The 21,227-nt window shown below is 36.1% G+C and overlaps 1 protein-coding gene across 1 annotated transcript; it reads left to right on the forward strand.

The window, feature by feature from the left end:
• Positions 1-822: 822 nt before the first annotated feature.
• LOC128219253 (uncharacterized) lies at positions 823-6,325 on the forward strand. The gene is made up of 2 exons (XM_052927065.1): positions 823-900; positions 1,796-6,325. Exon 2 carries the CDS (start codon positions 1,926-1,928, stop codon positions 2,991-2,993), a length of 1,068 nt encoding a protein of 355 aa, XP_052783025.1. The 5' UTR covers positions 823-900; positions 1,796-1,925; the 3' UTR covers positions 2,994-6,325.
• The last annotated feature ends 14,902 nt before the right edge of the window (positions 6,326-21,227 follow it).

Genomic DNA, 21,227 nt, shown 5'->3' on the forward strand with positions numbered 1-21,227 from the left:
ACTGTTTTGAGCCCGCCCTCAGTTCCCAATCAAGCGTCAGCGCGCGCAGGGCTAGGACACAATTTTAACGATGTCATATCCCAAATGACGTCACGTGCGCATACATATTGACGCGTTGTTATATAAAAGCATAATCAAATGACTTGTTTCTCCAATTGTGGGAATATGATAAAGGAAAAAAAAAATGTTTCAGTGTAAGATAGCAATGTATTTCACCTCGTGAATACCAAAAGTAATATTTAACTCGTGGCTACCCCAAACGTGAAAAAAATATGTCCGTGTTCACTCGGTGAAATATATCACGATTTTACACTGAAACAAACTATTATCCTCTATACAATTGCGAATTGTGGAGAGAAAAAAGCTATAATATTTCTTCGAATGTGGATAAAAAGGCCAGTTTTTGTGCCGGTAAACGTAAACAATATTGAAACAATTCAACAACCGAATGATGTTTAAACTCCACTTTATCATAATCAATGTTTATAAATTGTTAACTATGCTACAATGAAAACATTTGATATTTTTACATCAACTGTGATTTCCAAATTTATAACGTGTTTGCATAGTGTGTTTAAAATCTAATACCGCTAAATAAAGGATGTATTCAAATAGAACGCTCGCAAGCTCATCAATATTTACCTATGTATTAGAAAGCGCCCATTAAAACATTTCATACAATGTTCGAATGAATTATTAATTGGTTTTCAAGAACGTCAATATTATAGAAACAGCCTTAATATCTAACACTAGACGGCAACAATGATAATATTCTAGTTAAAACGCTGATCGATTCCAATGACGTCATTAAATTTACTGGGTCGAATAATTCCAATAAAGTTGTGATATAGCTTCAACAGATACCTATATTTATTTATCGATGTCCTGCTCCAAGACAAGGTTGTATATAATGGATTGTTTGATACTTTAAAACATAATAAAATGGCATTAGATGATTTATGTAACCTTACGGAGTTCACGTATGTAACACGTCTTGCTTTATGTATCTTGATAAAATATATGGTGTTTTTGTCACCTATCGCGATCATACTTAGCTTAGCTTAGCTTAGTTATCTTAGCTTAGCTTTGGGCTACCGTGCCTCTGCGTGTAGTTCATTTTGCATATAAGTCGTAATTCATGTAAAAAAAAGTTTTGTTTATCATACTATATTTAAACGAATAAACAAGACACAATGATGTTATGTAAAGTCAAAAGAAATGTCACTTTATAAGCTTGACTAGTCATGTTTTTATCAAATGTTTTGAATGCGAGTGTACAGAATTTCTGAGTATTCCTCTAGGCTATCTAAACACATTGCATCCAAATGGAATAATTTCTATTGCTCACGTCTGTCTAGTTAAAGAATAAGAGAAGGAACCTGGTGTCAAACACAGTGGAGAAATAAGCGCTATTAGTTTTAAATATACGCCGACAGTATAAGCGAAAGTGAAGAAATAAGCGTAATTAGTTCTAAATATAGGCCTACAATATCAGAGAAAGTGAAGAAATAAGCGTAATTAGTTCTAAATATAGGCCTACAATATCAGAGAAAGTGAAGAAATAAGCGTAATTAGTTCTAAATATAGGCCTACAATATCAGAGAAAGTGAAGAAATAAGTGTAACTAGTTTTAAATAAAGGCCGGCTATATAAGCGGAACTAAATTTATCTTAAAGATGAAAACGATCTTGTATTTATAACGGCTAAACACTTTTTAACAGAAAAAACTTTCTGATTTGGACCAACTTTCTTGATGACGCGTTTTGGTAATGTGCGTATTTATTTTTATTTTCAGGATGAGGTATTGAGCATAACCAGGCTTAACATCATGAAAAGGCACATCTCCTGTGACGGTCTTTGGCAAACCTAAGACAAAGGCGTGAATTACAACCACACCCAAGCATAAAACGCTGTATAAAACAGACATGTATACCACAGCAGGAGAAGGCGATATACCAGAATCTCTCGCTCTCCTGAGTCGACACAAGAGAGATCTAAAATGGAGCGATGTCGAGGATTTTTACGCAGACAAAAACAATTTTGCTATGTACTTGGTTCTACCAATCATTGTGATAGTCTACGGCGGTTGTGCAGTGATATACTGCATCGCCAGATGTCGACGGTATATACGTAGAAGGAAGAAACACCCGCTTGTTGCACATGAAGAAACAGATGACGAGCCAATGAGTAATGGCGCCATGGCAGACAATATACCCTCAATACCCGTACGGGGCTCCAACGGCAATGTTCCATCGATACCTGTTCAGAGAGAGGGCGCACAAACGTCTTCAGACGTTCATGTGGCGGTTGGGCAAGAACGCCAATCGCCTCTCCCCTGGCAGGTTCCTGGCGATGACACGACTCCAAAGGCCGCCAGTGGGACACCTATTAAAGCTGTTCCACCTTCGAATCATTATCGAACGCAAAACTCGTTTGAAAACAAGGCTTATGAAAACGACTTTGATAAGAAAAATCGTTCTCCCGGAGCTCCACCAGGCTACGACGAAAGCTATAAACCAGTTAGACCAATGTCAAAACCTCCTCCGTATGAAGAGAAAGGAATATCGCATCGGCGTGGATCTGTAGAAGAAATCATTACCCTTGAATCAACACATCCACCCCCTAAGAAATCAGTTATCAACGAAAGAAAACGCCCCCGATCTGGACTTCGTTCGTCCTCCCGCGCGTCAATGAAGAGCGAATCGATCGACGAAGATCGCGAACGAGCCCGACAGCTTGTCCGAGGTGACCGGCCTCCACGAAGGGAACCCATTGCTGTTAATGTACAACGGCAGCGGACGCCGGACATCATTTCGCATGCGCGTACGCAGCCCCTTAAACCGCAATACATACCACCCATGCAAAACAACAATGAGAACGCAAAAGCCGACGCTGCGGCAATGGCGCGACAAGCCGCGCAACTTCTTCGGCTTGATCAGATGGAGCGCCAGGTAGGGAAGAAAAAGAAACGGCTCGTGTTTGTAGCGGAATAATACAATTGATATCAGACGCATATTAACAATACTTGTGGGCAATGGAATCATGAGACTGACGACTCCTTGTGCATTCCGGATTATGGTCCGGTTACGGATGTGTGAACATTGAATTTTACAGGCACTTTAACTCACGCTGGAATAAGTTCAAGATGAAAAAGTATTAACCATGAACATTCCGTACTTTAACTCTAGACATATGAGTTTGTAAAAGAGTGTTTGTTCGTGTATATCAGACAAACCTTTTAATATTGTAGCACATTGACTGAATTCAAAGATTGTACCTAAAAGACTTGGAGCCTTTCCAAGATGTCACGGCTTTGAATACCAGACTCGGTAAATGGAACAATGTTTTAGTGGTAGCCTAACCGGTCCATTGTGTTTTCTCCGGGTATAACGGCGTTCCTGACAGAACAAGAATGCTCATCCGCGTTCAATCATGCCCCAATTTGTAATTATAACGTATATTTTTCAATCGTTATAAGATATGAACTGGAAAAAAATAATAATGTTTTAAAAAATAATTCAACTGGTTTCGGCTATATTTGATACATATATGCATAAATGCATGCTTATGGACCAGTATTCATAAAACAGCATAAGTAATTTCTTGACTTAAAGCTGCTCTGTCACAGATATACCTTTTTTACAACTTTTTTTTATTTTGTGTCTTGGAAAGAGCATATTTTGGCGTATATATCTGCCAACCAATGATAAAAGATTGCTGACAACAGATCGGATCGCAGATGTTCATATATCTGTTCGAAAATTGATGTTTTATGGCTTAAATCGTTACTAACGGTTTAAGAAAAATGCATAAAACATAAATTTTTGAACTTAAATAAATTTGCGATCTATTTTTTTGTCAGAAGTTTTATATAACTGGTGTCCATGCATTTTCGCAAAAATTGGCTCATTCCAAGACAAAAAAATAAAAAAAAGTTGTCAAAACGTTCGATCTGTGAGAGTGCAGCTTTAACTCGATTTCCAAAAGTTTCCATAGCCAAATTAAAGTATAGTATAAGCGTTTTAACATAAAAGTATGCGCATTTAATCAAATCAATGAAATTAAAGTATTTCATATATTTTTAAGCTATTATATCAGATGACCAGTAAGATTTTTATTTAAGGAAAATGACTTGAGTTATTAGATGATTTTAAATGAGTTTTATGAATACCGACCTCGGACCCGATTTCTCAAACATTCTTTAATCCATTATGACTGGATTTATGTAAGCTGACTTTATTGGTTTTGGTATAAATTGTGCAATTTTCTCCATTCAACGAGTTTTGCTATAGGAAATTATATGATTAAAAATATGTCTTGGATTATGCTATTATTTGACTAAATGAAATCTTATATTTCTACCTGTTTTGTTCATGATATTTCGAGAAATCGGGGCCATTTTGGAAGTTATATTGGTGAGAATTATGCTGTGTAGGCAACTGTTTATTGTTTTATGACAACGATGCTTGGTTGGACAAGAACTTCACCATACGAATAAAGGCGTTGATAATGCGGCGATGGCAGTTTGAGCGATTTAATCGGAATGTTTTGAACAATTTACATAGATACAGACAAGATACCGGGGCCATTGTGAGGATGTACACACCATATACAACAATTGCGGAATACAACGAGTTGGACTGCTCATGGATATAACTATTGTTCCATTACGTGTGTCTGAACGAGGTTATGTTAAATATTTCCTAAGGAATTATCATTAATAACAATTGTTATAGTTTGCCTTGTGCAATTTGTAATGTTAGTTTTGTAATTAGAGGTTATTCTTTAACTGTATTGTACACTTAACTTTAATGGAACTTTCATAAATCTTCAAGAAATACCGAGCCGGTATTTATACATCCTTTTTTATCTTCAGTCTTCTCACTGATCATATTACATAATAACGGAATGATATCTCAAATTCTTTATCTTCATTGATTTGTTTGAGATTACATACCGTTATGTTAACTCTTTTGCTGTTATTTTAAGTATTAGTTAGAGGATATCAAGTAAACCTAATTGATGATGAAGGGGCGGTGCGATCGCATGTTTTTAACCAGTAAGAATTTACTTAATATCTCCTGACTGACTTTGAATGTAACTTACATTTTGATTGGCCGCCGTATTCGGCAAACAACCTTGATCATGTTGTGTTAATAGAACTAGCGGGTGATGTTTGAATATTTTTGAAAATGATGAAAAAATGAATTATTTTAAAAATAGGTCAATTGAGGCACAGCTTCTTTCCACGTCTTTCTATTAGAGTTTTGTATAGTTTACAGTGACATGGCTGCACATTACGAACATGTCCTACACTCACTTAACATGTCATTGAAATACACATGAGTGGTTGCTATGGTTTTCCATTTTGTTGATATACTGCATATTCATTTTCAATGTTGATTAAAAAGCAAATTCCACCAAGAAAATCATTCGCGAAGTTGTATAGCACGAAACAAGAGTATTATTGAAACAAAACAAAATTACTTATAATATCGTGTATGTATTATTTTGATTTGAAGACACAACAAATAGCGTGAATGTAAATAAAACAATGTACTTTATGACAGGTCAACTTGTTTTGAAAGGGTAAAACTCTAATGGACGGCAAAGATAAATTTCCAAATATTTGAACGCTTACAGAGTAGGCGGAGCTTGAAAAACCTTCTGACCGTTAAAATTCTTAAGTTAAGAAATGACTAATTAGCTTTATGAAAAGCGGCCCTGTAGGACTACATTAAACTTTGTGAAATTGTGTGATAGGAGTTATTAACTGGGAACTACAACTGAGTTAACTATAACTTAAATGTTATCAGTTCGTACCTATACGATATATGACATTGTAATAATTTCAATAACTGTACAATAACGTACGTGTCCATAAATCTACGAGTCATGTACAATAGGTGCGTGAAAATGGAAAAGTTGCTATGTAGTTTGAGTGTTTCGTTGAAATAGGTTCCGTTAAAAGTCACAAACGTTTTAAATGTAGAAAATTATGTACACTAACCCATACAAAATATGGAGCTTAGCTTTATCGTGTTTTAAGGGACTTCATAATGCATATGCTTTTAGTCCATCGTATATGTGTCATTGTTTTGTGAGACAGCTTATACAAACGCCCTTTTAGTTTTAGACACGGTTCTCTTGTATTTGTTAAATGGCTGTTGGAAAAGAATTAATGAAATATAAATTGGTGAAATGGATGTTCTATGTATATAATGTAGTTTTCATTATATACATAAAATAAAGCTTCGTGATAAACGTTTGTCCGTATTCTGCCAAGTGCAATGTTATTTTGTCATAATGTATAGCTACTCTCTAAAAATATAAATGTTATTATTATTATTATTATTATTATTATTATCATTTATTATTATTATTATTATTATTATTATTATTATTATTATTATTATTATTATTATTCTTCTTCTTATTATTATTATTATCATTTTTATTATTATTATTATTATTATTATTATTATTATTATTATTATTATTATTATTATTATTATTATATGTTTCATAACGCGGTATTAAACAGAGGCATCAGATATAATAGTTCTTCATACAAATAGCATGTGAAGTATTGATAACAACAGCAACATCAACAACAACAACAACAACAACAACAACAACAACAACAACATTTCGTATCTATATTTCTAACCATTACTTAAGGTAATAATAAAAACATAACTTAATGGTACAACATTTTGATCCAATTTAGGGCATCATTTTTACCCTGGTCGATTTTCGCAGATTTCGATTCCCAAATACGACTAATTAATTTTAGCTGATGTATGTACATCGGTTTTTTTTATATTGTTGGTTTTAAAAATGTTACTTGTACTAAAATGCCTGTTTAAATTAGCATAATTAAACATAAGTTCATATCATCAAATTTTTTCAAAATACAAAAAGTTATAAAATTGTGAGATTGTGACTAAGACGAACAGTTTCATCACCAATGAACTATTTACTGTACTTCTCAACTGATGATGTAAATGGTTGTTTTTCACGATTTGTTTTGTATGCTGGTAAAGAGGTCTGTTGTATCTATTTATCTTCTATGTTATTAATTGCGATGAATGTTGTTGATGTTAAAAAGCACCTTGTTTTGCTGTTTTCTATTTTGATAACATCCTTATTCTTGTTATTCATCTGTGATAATTATTTTCCAAAAAATAAACTCGCTAAAACTCTTTTGTTTCAAAATACTATCTCCCAAAGATCAATATTGGTCTTAATTGCATATGGCAACAGTGTAGCTAATCGGAGTGCGTGGCATAAACACCAAAGTTCTACAGTTAATGAAGTCAATGATGAACGACCATTATAAATCTTCGAATATCAAATAACACCAATGGTATCTATATAATCAATTAAAATCCAATTGTACACCTATTCCTAGATGTATGTTTTATTAGATAAATTGGTTTAATAAGGTTTGTTATAGTGTATTACGGTAAAATATATCACCGCGTGAGCACCAAACTATATTTTGCTTTTGGTTTTCAGTCTCAAAAGGATATTGCGATCTAACTCTTCAACAAACAGTTCTTCTTTTTATTATATGCCTACAAAGGATATCAAACGACATAACACTATCCAGGATAGTACGCCAAATTGTATACAAAGTTACCGTCATTTTGGAAACGATGACTCCAGCCATGTACGAGCTGACATTTGATATGAAAGTGTGAGCGGGCTAAATTTCAAAACAGTAAATCCGATCTAATTATTATATCACTGTTCGAAACAGCAAAATTCAAATTAATTTCACAGATTAATGTCTATACAGATCGCCCGGAAAGCATAATATCTATCTATCTATCTATCTATCTATCTATCTATATATATATATATATATATATATATATATATATATATATATATATATATATATATATATATCTATCTATCTATCTATATCTATATATATATATATAGCATGCCATAAATGAAGCATAACAATTTTCATTCAAACATCATGTAAAAGGTTGCCATAAGTATTTCAATATTGCATGAAGACTTATGATGGTTATAGAACCGAAAAACGATTATTTAAAATACCCTTACGTATGGGACATACGTCACTTTCATCCTCTATGTGTATGTTTACTTTGAATTATTAATTCGTACAGGGAATCCCATAAAGTCTTGCATAATTCATAAGAAGATTCCGTCAGATGTGACGTGTGAATACGTTTGCATTGTGTCATTAATTTACTTCACAGGGATAGGAATACGTTTGACATTTGAAGATGGAATATTTAATTTATTGACAAAACGTTCCGGTATTACATATCACAATGGAAACTATAGGGATATGTCCATTAGCCAGACACATAACGGATGGCGGGTTAAAAAGCACATAGCTAAGGCTTAAAATACATTGAACACACAATGTACATAGAAACCCAGACATACCACACAATACAATGTTCATACAGTAGCTAGATACATTAACGAATGCCGTGTTTAGAAGCACATAGCTAAGGCTAATCACATATTAAACGATTACGAAACCCAGGCAAACCACACAGGCATTAACATGTCTTTACGTGTTGGGGTGACCGCCTGGGAGAGCTAGGTTCAGCAAAACAGGTTTTCACTTGGTAGTTTATGGGCACCCAACCTCATCCTTGGCACTTTTTTCATGCTGCATCTTACGAAAAATAGTTCAAATATTTATAAGTTTAAAAGTTCAATTAGCATTGTACAAGTTCTGGCCTAGGTTGTACAATATCTCTCAAACAGTAAATTATACTTCTAGAAAATTGAACATTTGGGAAAAAGACCTGCAATTATTGGATTTCCAACCAAGTCAATTAGGTGGCGCAATATAAAAAGGCCAACTTTATCTATAGGTGTCTAGAAACTCAGAGAGAATATGCCAACTGTATGGTTAGTTATATCGAAAGGCTTCATAATGCCTTCCGCCACATTAACTGACAGGTCTTTTAGCCAGACACATTAAAGTAATAACGTTAAATAATATTGATATTTATCATTCGAACGCTGTAAACCATCATTATTGGCGTCAAAACAAGGTCTGGTAATAACTTATGAACATGTTCCCCATAAGGCGATTATTTTCTATGTTTCCATTAACCAAACCGAAACTACTTTTCCTCCCGATCCTACCACATGTTTGCGGTTTGAATATATGAATTTGATTACGTAATTCCTAATTCCTAAATATAAATGAATTAATATGAGTGAACATGTTCAGATGTTAGGGTTTTATATGTAAAAATTCCTACAAGTAATTTTCTGGTATTTAGATCATGGGATTGGGTAAAGAATCCAGGTTCTACCTACCTTATTTAATTGTTGAAGATGTTGATGGAAACATGGACTATTCATTGAAGGAAACATAATGAATCTATTTACTATTGATAAAATGAATAACTAGCGAACGATATTTTAGACTTGTAAGCAGTATTCATACTTTACAGTTTTAATGGGACGTATTTTCGAGACCTGAGTGTACCATATATCTGACATAAACATACAAAGTATCCAAAGAGGTACGACCTAAATCGTTATTTTATTAAAGCCTTATTGATCAAGTGTCCTTTCATTTCATTTTGGGAAGAGGTATTAAATATTAATGAAATATCCAGTTAAAATCACAAAATGAGATAGATGTATTGCCATAAGCGCAATATAGGCAATTAGTTATGATACACACACAACTGTATGCCTCATTACACACTCGCCAACAGATACAGAGCTTAATGACCTGACAAGAACTCAATGATACACGCACAACTTTATGGCCCGAAAGACAGTCAACGATTTACACACAGCATTTTCACACATTGAACGAGAGACACACAGTGTACAAAGAAACCCAGACATACCACACAGGCATCACCATGAAAAGTGACCGCCTTGGAACGGCAATGGTCAGCAAAACAGGTTTTCACTCGGCATTATGTGGGCATCCAATCTCATCCTTGGCTCAACAGCAAACCATAGAAGCTGAAGAAGTGTGTCAAATATCGATTATAGAATAATTTTACTATATTGCATAATACGAAAAGAATTATAAAGTTCAATCATCATTACATTAGTTTGGGCCTAAGTTGTCCAATATATTTCATACAGTAAATTGTACTTCTAGAAAAATCATCATTCGTGAAAAAGACCCGCCATTATTGGTTTACCAACCAAATCATTTAGGTCAATAACGTTATGTGATCTGAAAGTGCAACCTTGTTTATAGGTTTCTAGAAACTAAGAGATAATATGACAACTGCATGGTTAATTATATCTAAAGCCTTCATAATGCCTTCCGCCACATTAACTGACAGGTCTTTGAGCCAGACACATAAAAGTAATGACGTTAAAAAATATCGATATGTATTATTTGTACGCTGCAAACAAAGTTTCGTTTTAATTCATGTTAAGCTGTATTTTTCCACTAACCCAACCGACCCTATACTTTATTATGCGTTTCGAATTAAATATGAATTTGATTTAGTAATTGCCAAATAAATGAATTTATTTGAGTGAACATCTTAAAATGTTAGGCTTTTATATTTAAAATTTCCTACAAAAGTGATTTCCCCGTATATAGGTCCTGGGGTTAGATGCCAAGGTTTTCAATAGAAAAAAGTTTTACCTATCTTTTTGTTGAAGATGTTGATGGAGATATGGAATATTTGTGTCGGCCTGAGAGCGTGACACCTTTATTGAATGAGACTGAATGGATCTACTAATTATTAATAAGTTAAATGTCACGTAATGAACAACTAGTGCACGATACTTTAGACTTGTTAGCCGTATGTATATTTAATAGTTTTAATGGGTCGTATTATGGAGAACACCATTTACCTTGTTAATAATCATGCCTGAGTGTACCATATATCTGACATAAATATACAGAGGGGTCCAAAGAGTTACGGCATTAATCGTTATTTTTTAAAGCTATAATGGTCAACGTTTGCTTTGATTTCAATGTAGGTATTTATGTCCAAGGTGAAAAAATACATGGGCTATTCGGAAAGTATACCGTTTGGCCATCGAAAAGGTATTAAATATAAATGCAAATATCAAGTAAAAATTACAACATGAGGTAGATGTATTGCTATGAGCGCATTAAAGGCAATACTTAATGGCCTGACTAACATCCAATGATACACACAAAACATTATACCTTATAGACACACTCACCGACATATATAACTCGCTATCCCCTGACAACTCAACGATATAAAAACAAGCGTAATGGACTGACAGTCACTCAACGGTCAACACACAGCGTTATGGCCTGACAAACAATGAACGATATACACACAACGTAAAGGTCTGAATGGCACTCAACGATATACATACAGCGTTAAGGCCTGAAGGACACTCAACGATATACACACAGTGTTATGGCCTGAAGGACACTCAACGATATACACACAGCGTTAAGGCCTGAAGGACACTCAACGATATACACATAGCGTAATGGCCTGAAGGACACTCAACGATATACACACAGTGTTATGGCCTGAAGGACACTCAACGATATACACACAGCGTTAAGGCCTGAAGGACACTCAACGATATACACACAGTGTTATGGCCTGAAGGACACTCAACGATATACACACAGCGTTAAGGCCTGAAGGACACTCAACGATATACACACAGCGTTAAGGCCTGAAGGACACTCAACGATATACACACAGTGTTAAGGCCTGAAGGACACTCAACGATATACACACAGCGTTAAGGCCTGAAGGACACTCAACGATATACACACAGCGTAAAGGCCTGAAGGACACTCAACGATATACACACAGCGTTAAGGCCTGAAGGACACTCAACGATATACACACAGCGTTAAGGCCTGAAGGACACTCAACGATATACACACAGCGTAAAGGCCTGAAGGACACTCAACGATATACACACAGCGTTAAGGCCTGAAGGACACTCAACGGTATACACACAGCGTTAAGGCCTGAAGGACACTCAACGATATACATACAGCGTTAAGGCCTGAAGGACACTCAACGATATACACACAGTGTTATGGCCTGAAGGACACTCAACGATATACACACAGCGTTAAGGCCTGAAGGACACTCAACGATATACACACAGCGTTAAGGCCTGAAGGACACTCAACGATATACACACAGTGTTAAGGCCTGAAGGACACTCAACGATATACACACAGCGTTAAGGCCTGAAGGACACTCAACGATATACACACAGCGTTAAGGCCTGAAGGACACTCAACGATATACACATAGCGTTAAGGCCTGAAGGACACTCAACGATATACACACAGCGTTAAGGCCTGAAGGACACTCAACGATATACACATAGCGTAAAGGCCTGAAGGACACTCAACGGTATACACACAGTGTAAAGGCCTGAAGGACACTCAACGGTATACACATAGCGTAAAGGCCTGAAGGACACTCAACGATATACACACAGCGTAAAGGCCTGAAGGACACTCAACGGTATACACATAGCGTAAAGGCCTGAAGGACACTCAACGATATACACACAGCGTTAAGGCCTGAAGGACACTCAACGATATACACATAGCGTAATGGCCTGACAAACAATCAACGATATACACACAGAATTAAGGCCTGAAGGACACTCAACTATAAACACACAGCGTCATGGCCTGACAAACAATCAACGATATACACACAGCGTTAAGGCCTGAAGGACACTCAACTATATACACACAGCGTTAAGGCCTGAAGGACACTCAACGGTATACACACAGCGTAAAGGCCTGAAGGACACTCAACGATATACACACAGCGTTAAGGCCTGAAGGACACTCAACGATATACACATAGCGTAATGGCCTGACAAACAATCAACGATATACACACAGAATTAAGGCCTGAAGGACACTCAACTATAAACACACAGCGTCATGGCCTGACAAACAATCAACGATATACACACAGCGTTAAGGCCTGAAGGACACTCAACTATATACACACAGCGTTAAGGCCAAACAGGCAAACAACGATATACACACAGTGTTATGGCCAATCAGGCAATCAACGATATACACACAGCGTTATGGCCAAACAGACAATCAACGATATACACACAGCGTTATGGCCAAACAGGCAATCAACGATATACACACAGCGTCATGGCCTGACAAACAATCAACGATATACACACAGCGTTAAGGCCTAACAGGCAATCAACGATATACACACAGCGTAAAGGCCTGAAGGACACTCAACGATATACACACAGCGTTATGGCCAAACAGACAATCAACGATATACACACAGCGTTATGGCCAAACAGACAATCAACGATATAAACACAGCGTTATGGCCAAACAGGCAATCAACGATATACACACAGCGTCATGGCCTGACAAACAATCAACGATATACACACAGCGTTAAGGCCAAACAGGCAATCAACGATAGACACACAGCGTAAAGGCCTGAAGGACACTCAACGATATACACACAGCGTTATGGCCAAACAGACAATCAACGATATACACACAGCGTTATGGCCAAACAGGCAATCAACGATATACACACAGCGTCATGGCCTGACAAACAATCAACGATATACACACAGCGTTAAGGCCTAACAGGCAATCAACGATATACACACAGCGTAAAGGCCTGAAGGACACTCAACGATATACACACAGCGTTATGGCCAAACAGACAATCAACGATATACACACAGCGTTATGGCCAAACAGACAATCAACGATATAAACACAGCGTTATGGCCAAACAGGCAATCAACGATATACACACAGCGTCATGGCCTGACAAACAATCAACGATATACACCCAGCGTTAAGGCCTAACAGGCAATCAACGATAGACACACAGCGTAAAGGCCTGAAGGACACTCAACGATATACACACAGCGTTATGGCCAAACAGACAATCAACGATATACACACAGCGTAAAGGCCTGAAGGACACTCAACGATATACACACAGCGTTATGGCTAAACAGGCAGTCAACGATATACACACAGCGTATAGGCCTGAAGGACACTCAACGATATACACACAGCTTAATGGCCAAACAGGCATTCAACGATATACACACAGCGTAAAGGCCTGAAGGACACTCAACGATATACACACAGCGTTATGGCCAAACAGGCAATCAACGATATACACACAGCGTAAAGGCCTGAAGGACACTCAACGATATACACACAGCGTTATGGCCAAACTGACACTGAACGATATACACACAGCGTTATGGCCAAACAGGCAATCAACGATATACACACAGCGTAAAGGCCTGAATAACACTCAACTATATACACACAGCGTTATGGCCAAACAGACAATCAACGATATACCCACAGCGTTATGGCCAAACAGGTAATCAATGATATACACACAGCGTTATGACCTGACATACATTCAACGCTGAACACACACCGTTAAAGCCTGACAGACACTCCACGCTATAAAAACAGCGTTACGGCCTGACCGAGAGACACTCAGCGATATATACACAGCATTATGGCCTAACCAAAAGACACTCAGCTATATTCACACAGCGTTATGGCCTGACCGTCACTCAACGATATTAACACGGCATTATGGCCTGTCGGACAGGCAAAGATAATAACACAACGTCACAGTCACTCAATACTAATAACACAACATTTTGGCCTGACAGTCACTCAACAATAATAACACAACGTTATGGCCTGACAGTTACTTGACGATGTACACATAGCGTTATGGTCTGACAGTCACACAATAATATACAAACAACGTTTTGGCCTGACAGTCACTCAACAATTATAACACAACGTTTTGGCCTGACAGTCATTTTACGATGTACACACAGCTATAGGGTCTTACTGTCACACAATAATATGCATACAGCGTTTTGGCCTTACAGGTACACAACGATATACACACAGCGTTTATACCTGACAGATACACAACGATATACAGACAGCGTAATGGTCTGACAGGTACACAACTATATACACACCGGGTTTTGGCCTGACAGGTACACAACGATATGTGCACAGCGTTATGATCTGACGGGTACACAACGATAAACAAACAGTTTTTTGGCCAGACAGGCACTCAACTATCGACACACAACGTTATGTTCTGACAGTCACACAACTATCGACACACAGCGTTTTCGTCTGACAGTCACACAAATATCGACACACAGCGTTTTGGCCTGACAGTCACACAACTATCGACACACAGTTTTATGGTCTGAAGGTCACTCAACTATCGACACACTGCGTTATTGCCTGACAGGTACACAACTATCGACACACAGCGTTATGGGCTGACAGCCACTTAACTATCGACACACAGCGTTTTGGCCTGACATTCACTCAACTATCGACACACAGCGTTAGGACCTGACAGGTACACAACTATCGACACACAGTGTTATGGCCTGACAGTCACTCAACTATCGACACACAGCGTTTTGCCTGACAGTCACTCAACTATCGACACCCAGCGTTATGGCCTGTCAGGTACACAACTATCGACACCCAGCGTATTGGCCTGACAGACAGTCCTGATAGATGCAAAGCGTTATGGTCTTAAAGAATCTCAAGGATAGACACACATTCTTCGTTATACAGAACAGAACACAACATAATTATTACTTTACATCTGTTTTTGTTTAATATCGGGAGCATCCATTTTCAATCTATGCGTTACTAACATGACAAATATAATATTTGACATCTAAATATGAGGGTGATTTTAATATTTTAAATGTTTACGTAACTCTCTACATATAACAAGGAACCAGTTGATAGTCTGCTTTATATATTCATCAATAAAGTATAGCGAATGTTAAATATCTTCGATATATATTTACATAACATGAATGCTTCAGATTTATTTTGTGCATTAAACAGCTGTACTGATTTAAACATACTAGGTCTAACTCAGTATAACGTTTAATATACTGTTGTCTTAACACAACATGTGGTGTCCATTAAACACGTCATACTCGTCCTCTAATTCATTAGAAAAACATATTTGACAATAATGCAAATTTCGTTCTAAATGTGTTTAATATACCTAAGTCTATTCTCATACTATGACCACAAATACGTATTTTTTCAATAACAGTTCAAAGATTTCTTTGCCATTGTTGTAAATATTCCAATATTGCAAATAAGTCGTTGTTTAAAAAATCAAATACAATGTTTTTCGTTAATCTGTGAATCATCACACCATACATGATAAAAAAACAACATATCGTTGGAAAAGGTTTATAACATTACTTAACCAGTTTGATTCGTCGTTATCAGTATGTATCATAGCAAAATCAATGACCGATTGAATAACTAGTATTATCACTTTTCTTCAGTTTAAACCAGTATTTAATATACATATAACGGTAAAAACCGTTTCAACTGTAGACCGACATCTTTTCGAACCAAATTATGCGTCAGTAGTTTCTCCGCACCATTTTGATATTCGCATATTAAGTACATATGTAAAACGTTTCGAAAAAATGCTTAACAGAGTAATTCCTCTTTAATTTGTAACATCAGACTTATCGCCCTTCTTATGTAATGGTATGATTATACACTAAGTCTAAGTAATCGGAATTTTTACAGGAGATTCAAATGCTATCAAAAATACTCATCATTGAAATCATAGTTAATGTTAAAGCTTTCAGCTTCCTGCTTTTAATCAAAAAGTTATATCATCAAGCATTTGCTAGAAATGATTTTTAAAATCCACCAGCCGTACATTAACATTATGTCATCCATTTTTGAACGGAAATAACTCCAAAATTCGTTAGTCCTATTACGTTTTATTTTTTTCAAATTTAAAAATTATCAAACTTCTGTAGTTTTCTACAATATTTTCAATGTACACAATTCAACTCAGCCTTGACCACTATGTCAATGATTATAAACGTACAAGGCACTTTTGTAAAAGTTCTTAGAATTTATACATTCTTGGTAGAACCATTTAGCAGAATCAGTTATAATATTTGTTTTTCAAAAGATGGGTATTTAATGACATGCAAAACAAATAAAGGGTCTGCAACATCACGAACAATATCCGTAAAAGTTTTCACCATTACATACAGTAGTTGTTATAGCTGGCGCTGGCGTTGCTGAGAACCAATCAGAATGTAGTATTTTCACCACCAACAATTGATATGAGTTGTACGTCCGTAAATTTAAATGCAACGTTTTTTTATATGATGATCTCGTTACATATTAAAAAAGATATTAAATTATAGGTTTTAATATCATTTACAGCAATACATTGAAGCATTACCAGCTTGAATTCTAAAAGCAACATGTATCAGATGAATGAGGCAAGCATCACACCAGCATTCTATAATAACGGAACACATTTAGTGGGTTTCAAAGGAATTGGCTTAAATATCAACTAACAAACTACCATGGTTTGGACACTAGAAAATGAATAATATATAAATACAGCATAATATTTCATTAACACAATTTTCAAGACTTACAACTTTATTAATTTCATACACTTTCACCTACAAAATGCAAATGGCGGTCAGGTTTGACAGGTTTACACCGTGCATTTCATTGCTTTCGCTAAATATAAAACAAAAACAGTTAGGGGGGATTATTACAATAGTATGCAGTAGATATAACACGGACTATTAACTTTCAACAGGTAGATCAATCTATAAGTTGCACTGACATGCAATTCGGACAAGTAGTAAATCACACCATAACAATTTCTCTCTCGTGAAGGTTTAACCTTCAAATGTGCCTTTATTATCAATTGGTGTTCGACAAATTTGGTGTCTGTAGAAAGCAACCAGCTTATAGAGAACACGTTTGTCTAGTGTCGTATATACAAATGGATTTATCGTGTTGTTGATAAAGTAAAACCTTTAGCAACATTTACCCAAGCGTATGTTTAAACATCCAACACGCTGAAATCGGGGAATATATTCCCAACCACAATGCAATGAGCATTTGTTAACACGTGAAGGAGAGTCAATATAAACCATATCAATGTCTTATAAGGGAAGCTTGTTGGTACTCGGTTTTGATGTGTTGCTCGCCTCTGATGTTTACATATATCTTTTATTATGATAACATAAAGAACAATTCAAACTACAGCTCCACCGCCAAGTACTAAAGCCGCTATTAACTTGAAGATGAGTTCTAAAGGATGGCCTTCGTATGACTGCTTTAAGGTACAAATGGACACAAAAACAGTAGTGTTTTCAAATTGACGATGCGTTACATTTATGCCATACAGGATTGGCCCAGGTGCCGCAATCAAGGCTGACAAGAGAATGATAATATCACATTTAACATAATTATATGTAACATTTTGCTGTTCAATCAAATTCATCCTCATATTGAAAGAAATAAACACGGTGAACTCTTACCCTAGAACGTCTTCTCAAAATCGACACATAACGAGTTTACGCCAGTAGAAGAATAGCATTCATCGTGCTTTAAAGTTTTGTTGCAGCTTTTCAAAATTTAAAATATCTGTTCACGTGATCAACTTATAAACAGCCACAAAACCATCCGCCACAATACTTCCACTGTCCTTTCAAAATCTCCGAATAGTTACAATTTGTTCCTTCACAGTTAACCTGTAGCCGATCCTCTCAATCCTTGCCTATATACTCGAAAAAGTAGTACCTCACTGACAATGTTAGAAGACCACTCCTCGTAACACACCATGCACCCCTATGGGTTAGGGTATAAAAAGTATGATGGCGTGTAACCTTTGAATGAATGCAATGTACGCCTTTGATTATAAAGGAAGTTACCGCTGGAGTATTTTGCTTAAATGTTAGCATATAGGCTGTTAAATCCGGTAGTGATAGCAAAAATGGTAGAAACAACATGTTGGAAAATCTTCCACCAAGTGAAATATACAGAACATAATTTTACCCTCCTTATTCATTTCCTTTGAACTAACTGATACTCAAACGGCACAATTTTAACTCCGCGATATACTCACCTTTGCAGGAAATCCAAGCGGATCGAACTGGGTCATCATATTCAGGAGGCAAACATGATGATGATGATGATGATGATGATGATGATGATGATGATGATGGTGATGCCACAGACCTTGTTCTGACAACATTTTCTAGTGGCTACATTCACGTTGTGGCTTTTTTTTCGGCAGTCGACTATTTAGAAAAACACTTGGATTGTAGAGGTTATCATATCCGTTTGCGAGGGATCCTATAAGAATATCATACGTCTTGTTCTGACTATAGAATATCGCGGGTGCAATGGATGTCTGTTATATGAATGTTGAACGGCCTAGGCGATTTAAATACTGGACTGCGTTCAATAAGCATAATTGGTGCAATAGTTTGATATATTTTATATTATTATTGAGTCGATCTCAGAGTCCCTAATAAGTCTTAAGTAAAGCAAGGGTTATAACATTTCCGTCTTTCTCTCTCTTTCTATATAGAAAGCGATACAAGTTTAATCCTTCACCGTTCAATTGTGAATAGCGAAGGTTCCACAATATCAAATCAAGCGTTAGTCGAATTTAGCTTGTCAGAAAATAATATAAAATGCACATACTGAATAAGTCGTTGTGTCATATCGATGAATGACCATCTGGACCGAGGGTGCATCACCTGGGTTTCTGGGACCATGATTACGAACAGTCTCAAGTCCATGTCTAGACTAAGACCCAGAAAAACACTTTTATTATATTACAAGGAACCATCTATATTTTGTTCGTTTTACAAACATAAATGTAAATAATTGTAATTACAAAAAGTATATATTTCGGTCTAGATCTAGAATAATTCATACACATTAACGAACGCCCTACGGCCTAACACACATTGAACAAACACAAAGTATAATGAAAATCTGCCATACCACACACGCATCGAAATATCTATATATGTTGGGATTACCGCCTTGTAACGGTTACCGCAACATTAGATCATGGGGGAGGGGGGCAAATTAGTTCATGTGCATCCAACCTCACTTTTTGCCCAATAGTAAACCATAGGAGCTGAAGTGGTGTATTAAATATGGTTTTTAAAATATTAATGTTAACTATATACATATATATATGCATCCTGCGAACAAATTAATAATTTTCAATCATTATTGTACAAGTTTAGGTTTAAGTTGTAAAGTTGCTTCCTTAAAGTAAATTTTACTCCTCGAAAGATAACAAAAATGGTGAAAAAAATCCTCCAAATATTAATTTACCAACCAAATCAATAAAGGACCTGCAAAGATCCGTTGATCAACCAAATCAATAGGCTCAATTATGTGGCGTGATCTAAGAGATCAACCTTGTTTAAAGGTTTCTAGAAACTCAGAGAGAATATGTCTACTACATGGTTAATTATATCGAAAGCCTCATTATGCCTTCCGCCTCATTAACTGACTGGGCTTTGAGCCAGACACATAAAAGTAATGACGTTTAATAATATCGATTATTATTTTTTTGTACTCTGTACCAGCACTATTTGCGTCAACACAAAATCTCGTTATAAATAACGAACATGTTTCCCATTAGTCGTAAGCACATTTTATTGTTTCAACTAACCCAACCGACCGTTCACATGTTCTTGGTTTGATTCCCTAAGGTAGGCCCTGGGGATTGGCCTATGATGCACTGTGTTGGTGTTCCATGTTTCTGGTTTGTGATTGTTTGTTTTTGTGTTCTAAGGTTCGTTGGTGCTGACCCTGGGCCATTAAACTTATATTTAAACTTTCAACAATTATGCTTGTTTCTGAAGGTTTTCATATAAATGTTGGAATAAAATCAATTTTCTCAAAAAATAGAAAAAAATGTTATGCCTACCCACCTACCCTATTTTACTGCTGAAGACGTTGATGGAGACATGGAACAATTGTTTGTCGGCCTAAGAACGTAACTCATTTATTGAAGGAAACATAATGAATCTACTAATTAATAATAAGCCACGTGTCACGTTATGAATAACTAGCGCAGTATACTTTAGACTTGTAATCCGAATTATTTTTTTAAAAATTTTAATGGAATGTTTTATCGAGAACAGTATAAACGTTTTACCCTTCATTGTAGTCGTGACTGAGTGTACCATATATATTTGACAAAAACCTGCAAAGAGGTATCAAGAGGTACGACATCAATAGTTATTTTTCAAAGCTATATTGATCTACGTTTGCTTTGATTTCAATTAATGTAGTTACGTTCAAAGTGAAGCAATACATGGACAACCATATATATATATATATA

This window comes from Mya arenaria, chromosome 15 (assembly GCF_026914265.1).
Source record: "Mya arenaria isolate MELC-2E11 chromosome 15, ASM2691426v1".
NCBI classification, from domain to species: Eukaryota; Metazoa; Mollusca; class Bivalvia; order Myida; family Myidae; genus Mya; species Mya arenaria.

Excerpts from the sequence above, each read along its gene's own strand:
- LOC128219253 (XM_052927065.1), top strand. The coding sequence starts at position 1,926 with ATGTATACCACAGCAGGAGAAGGCGATATACCAGAATCTCTCGCTCTC.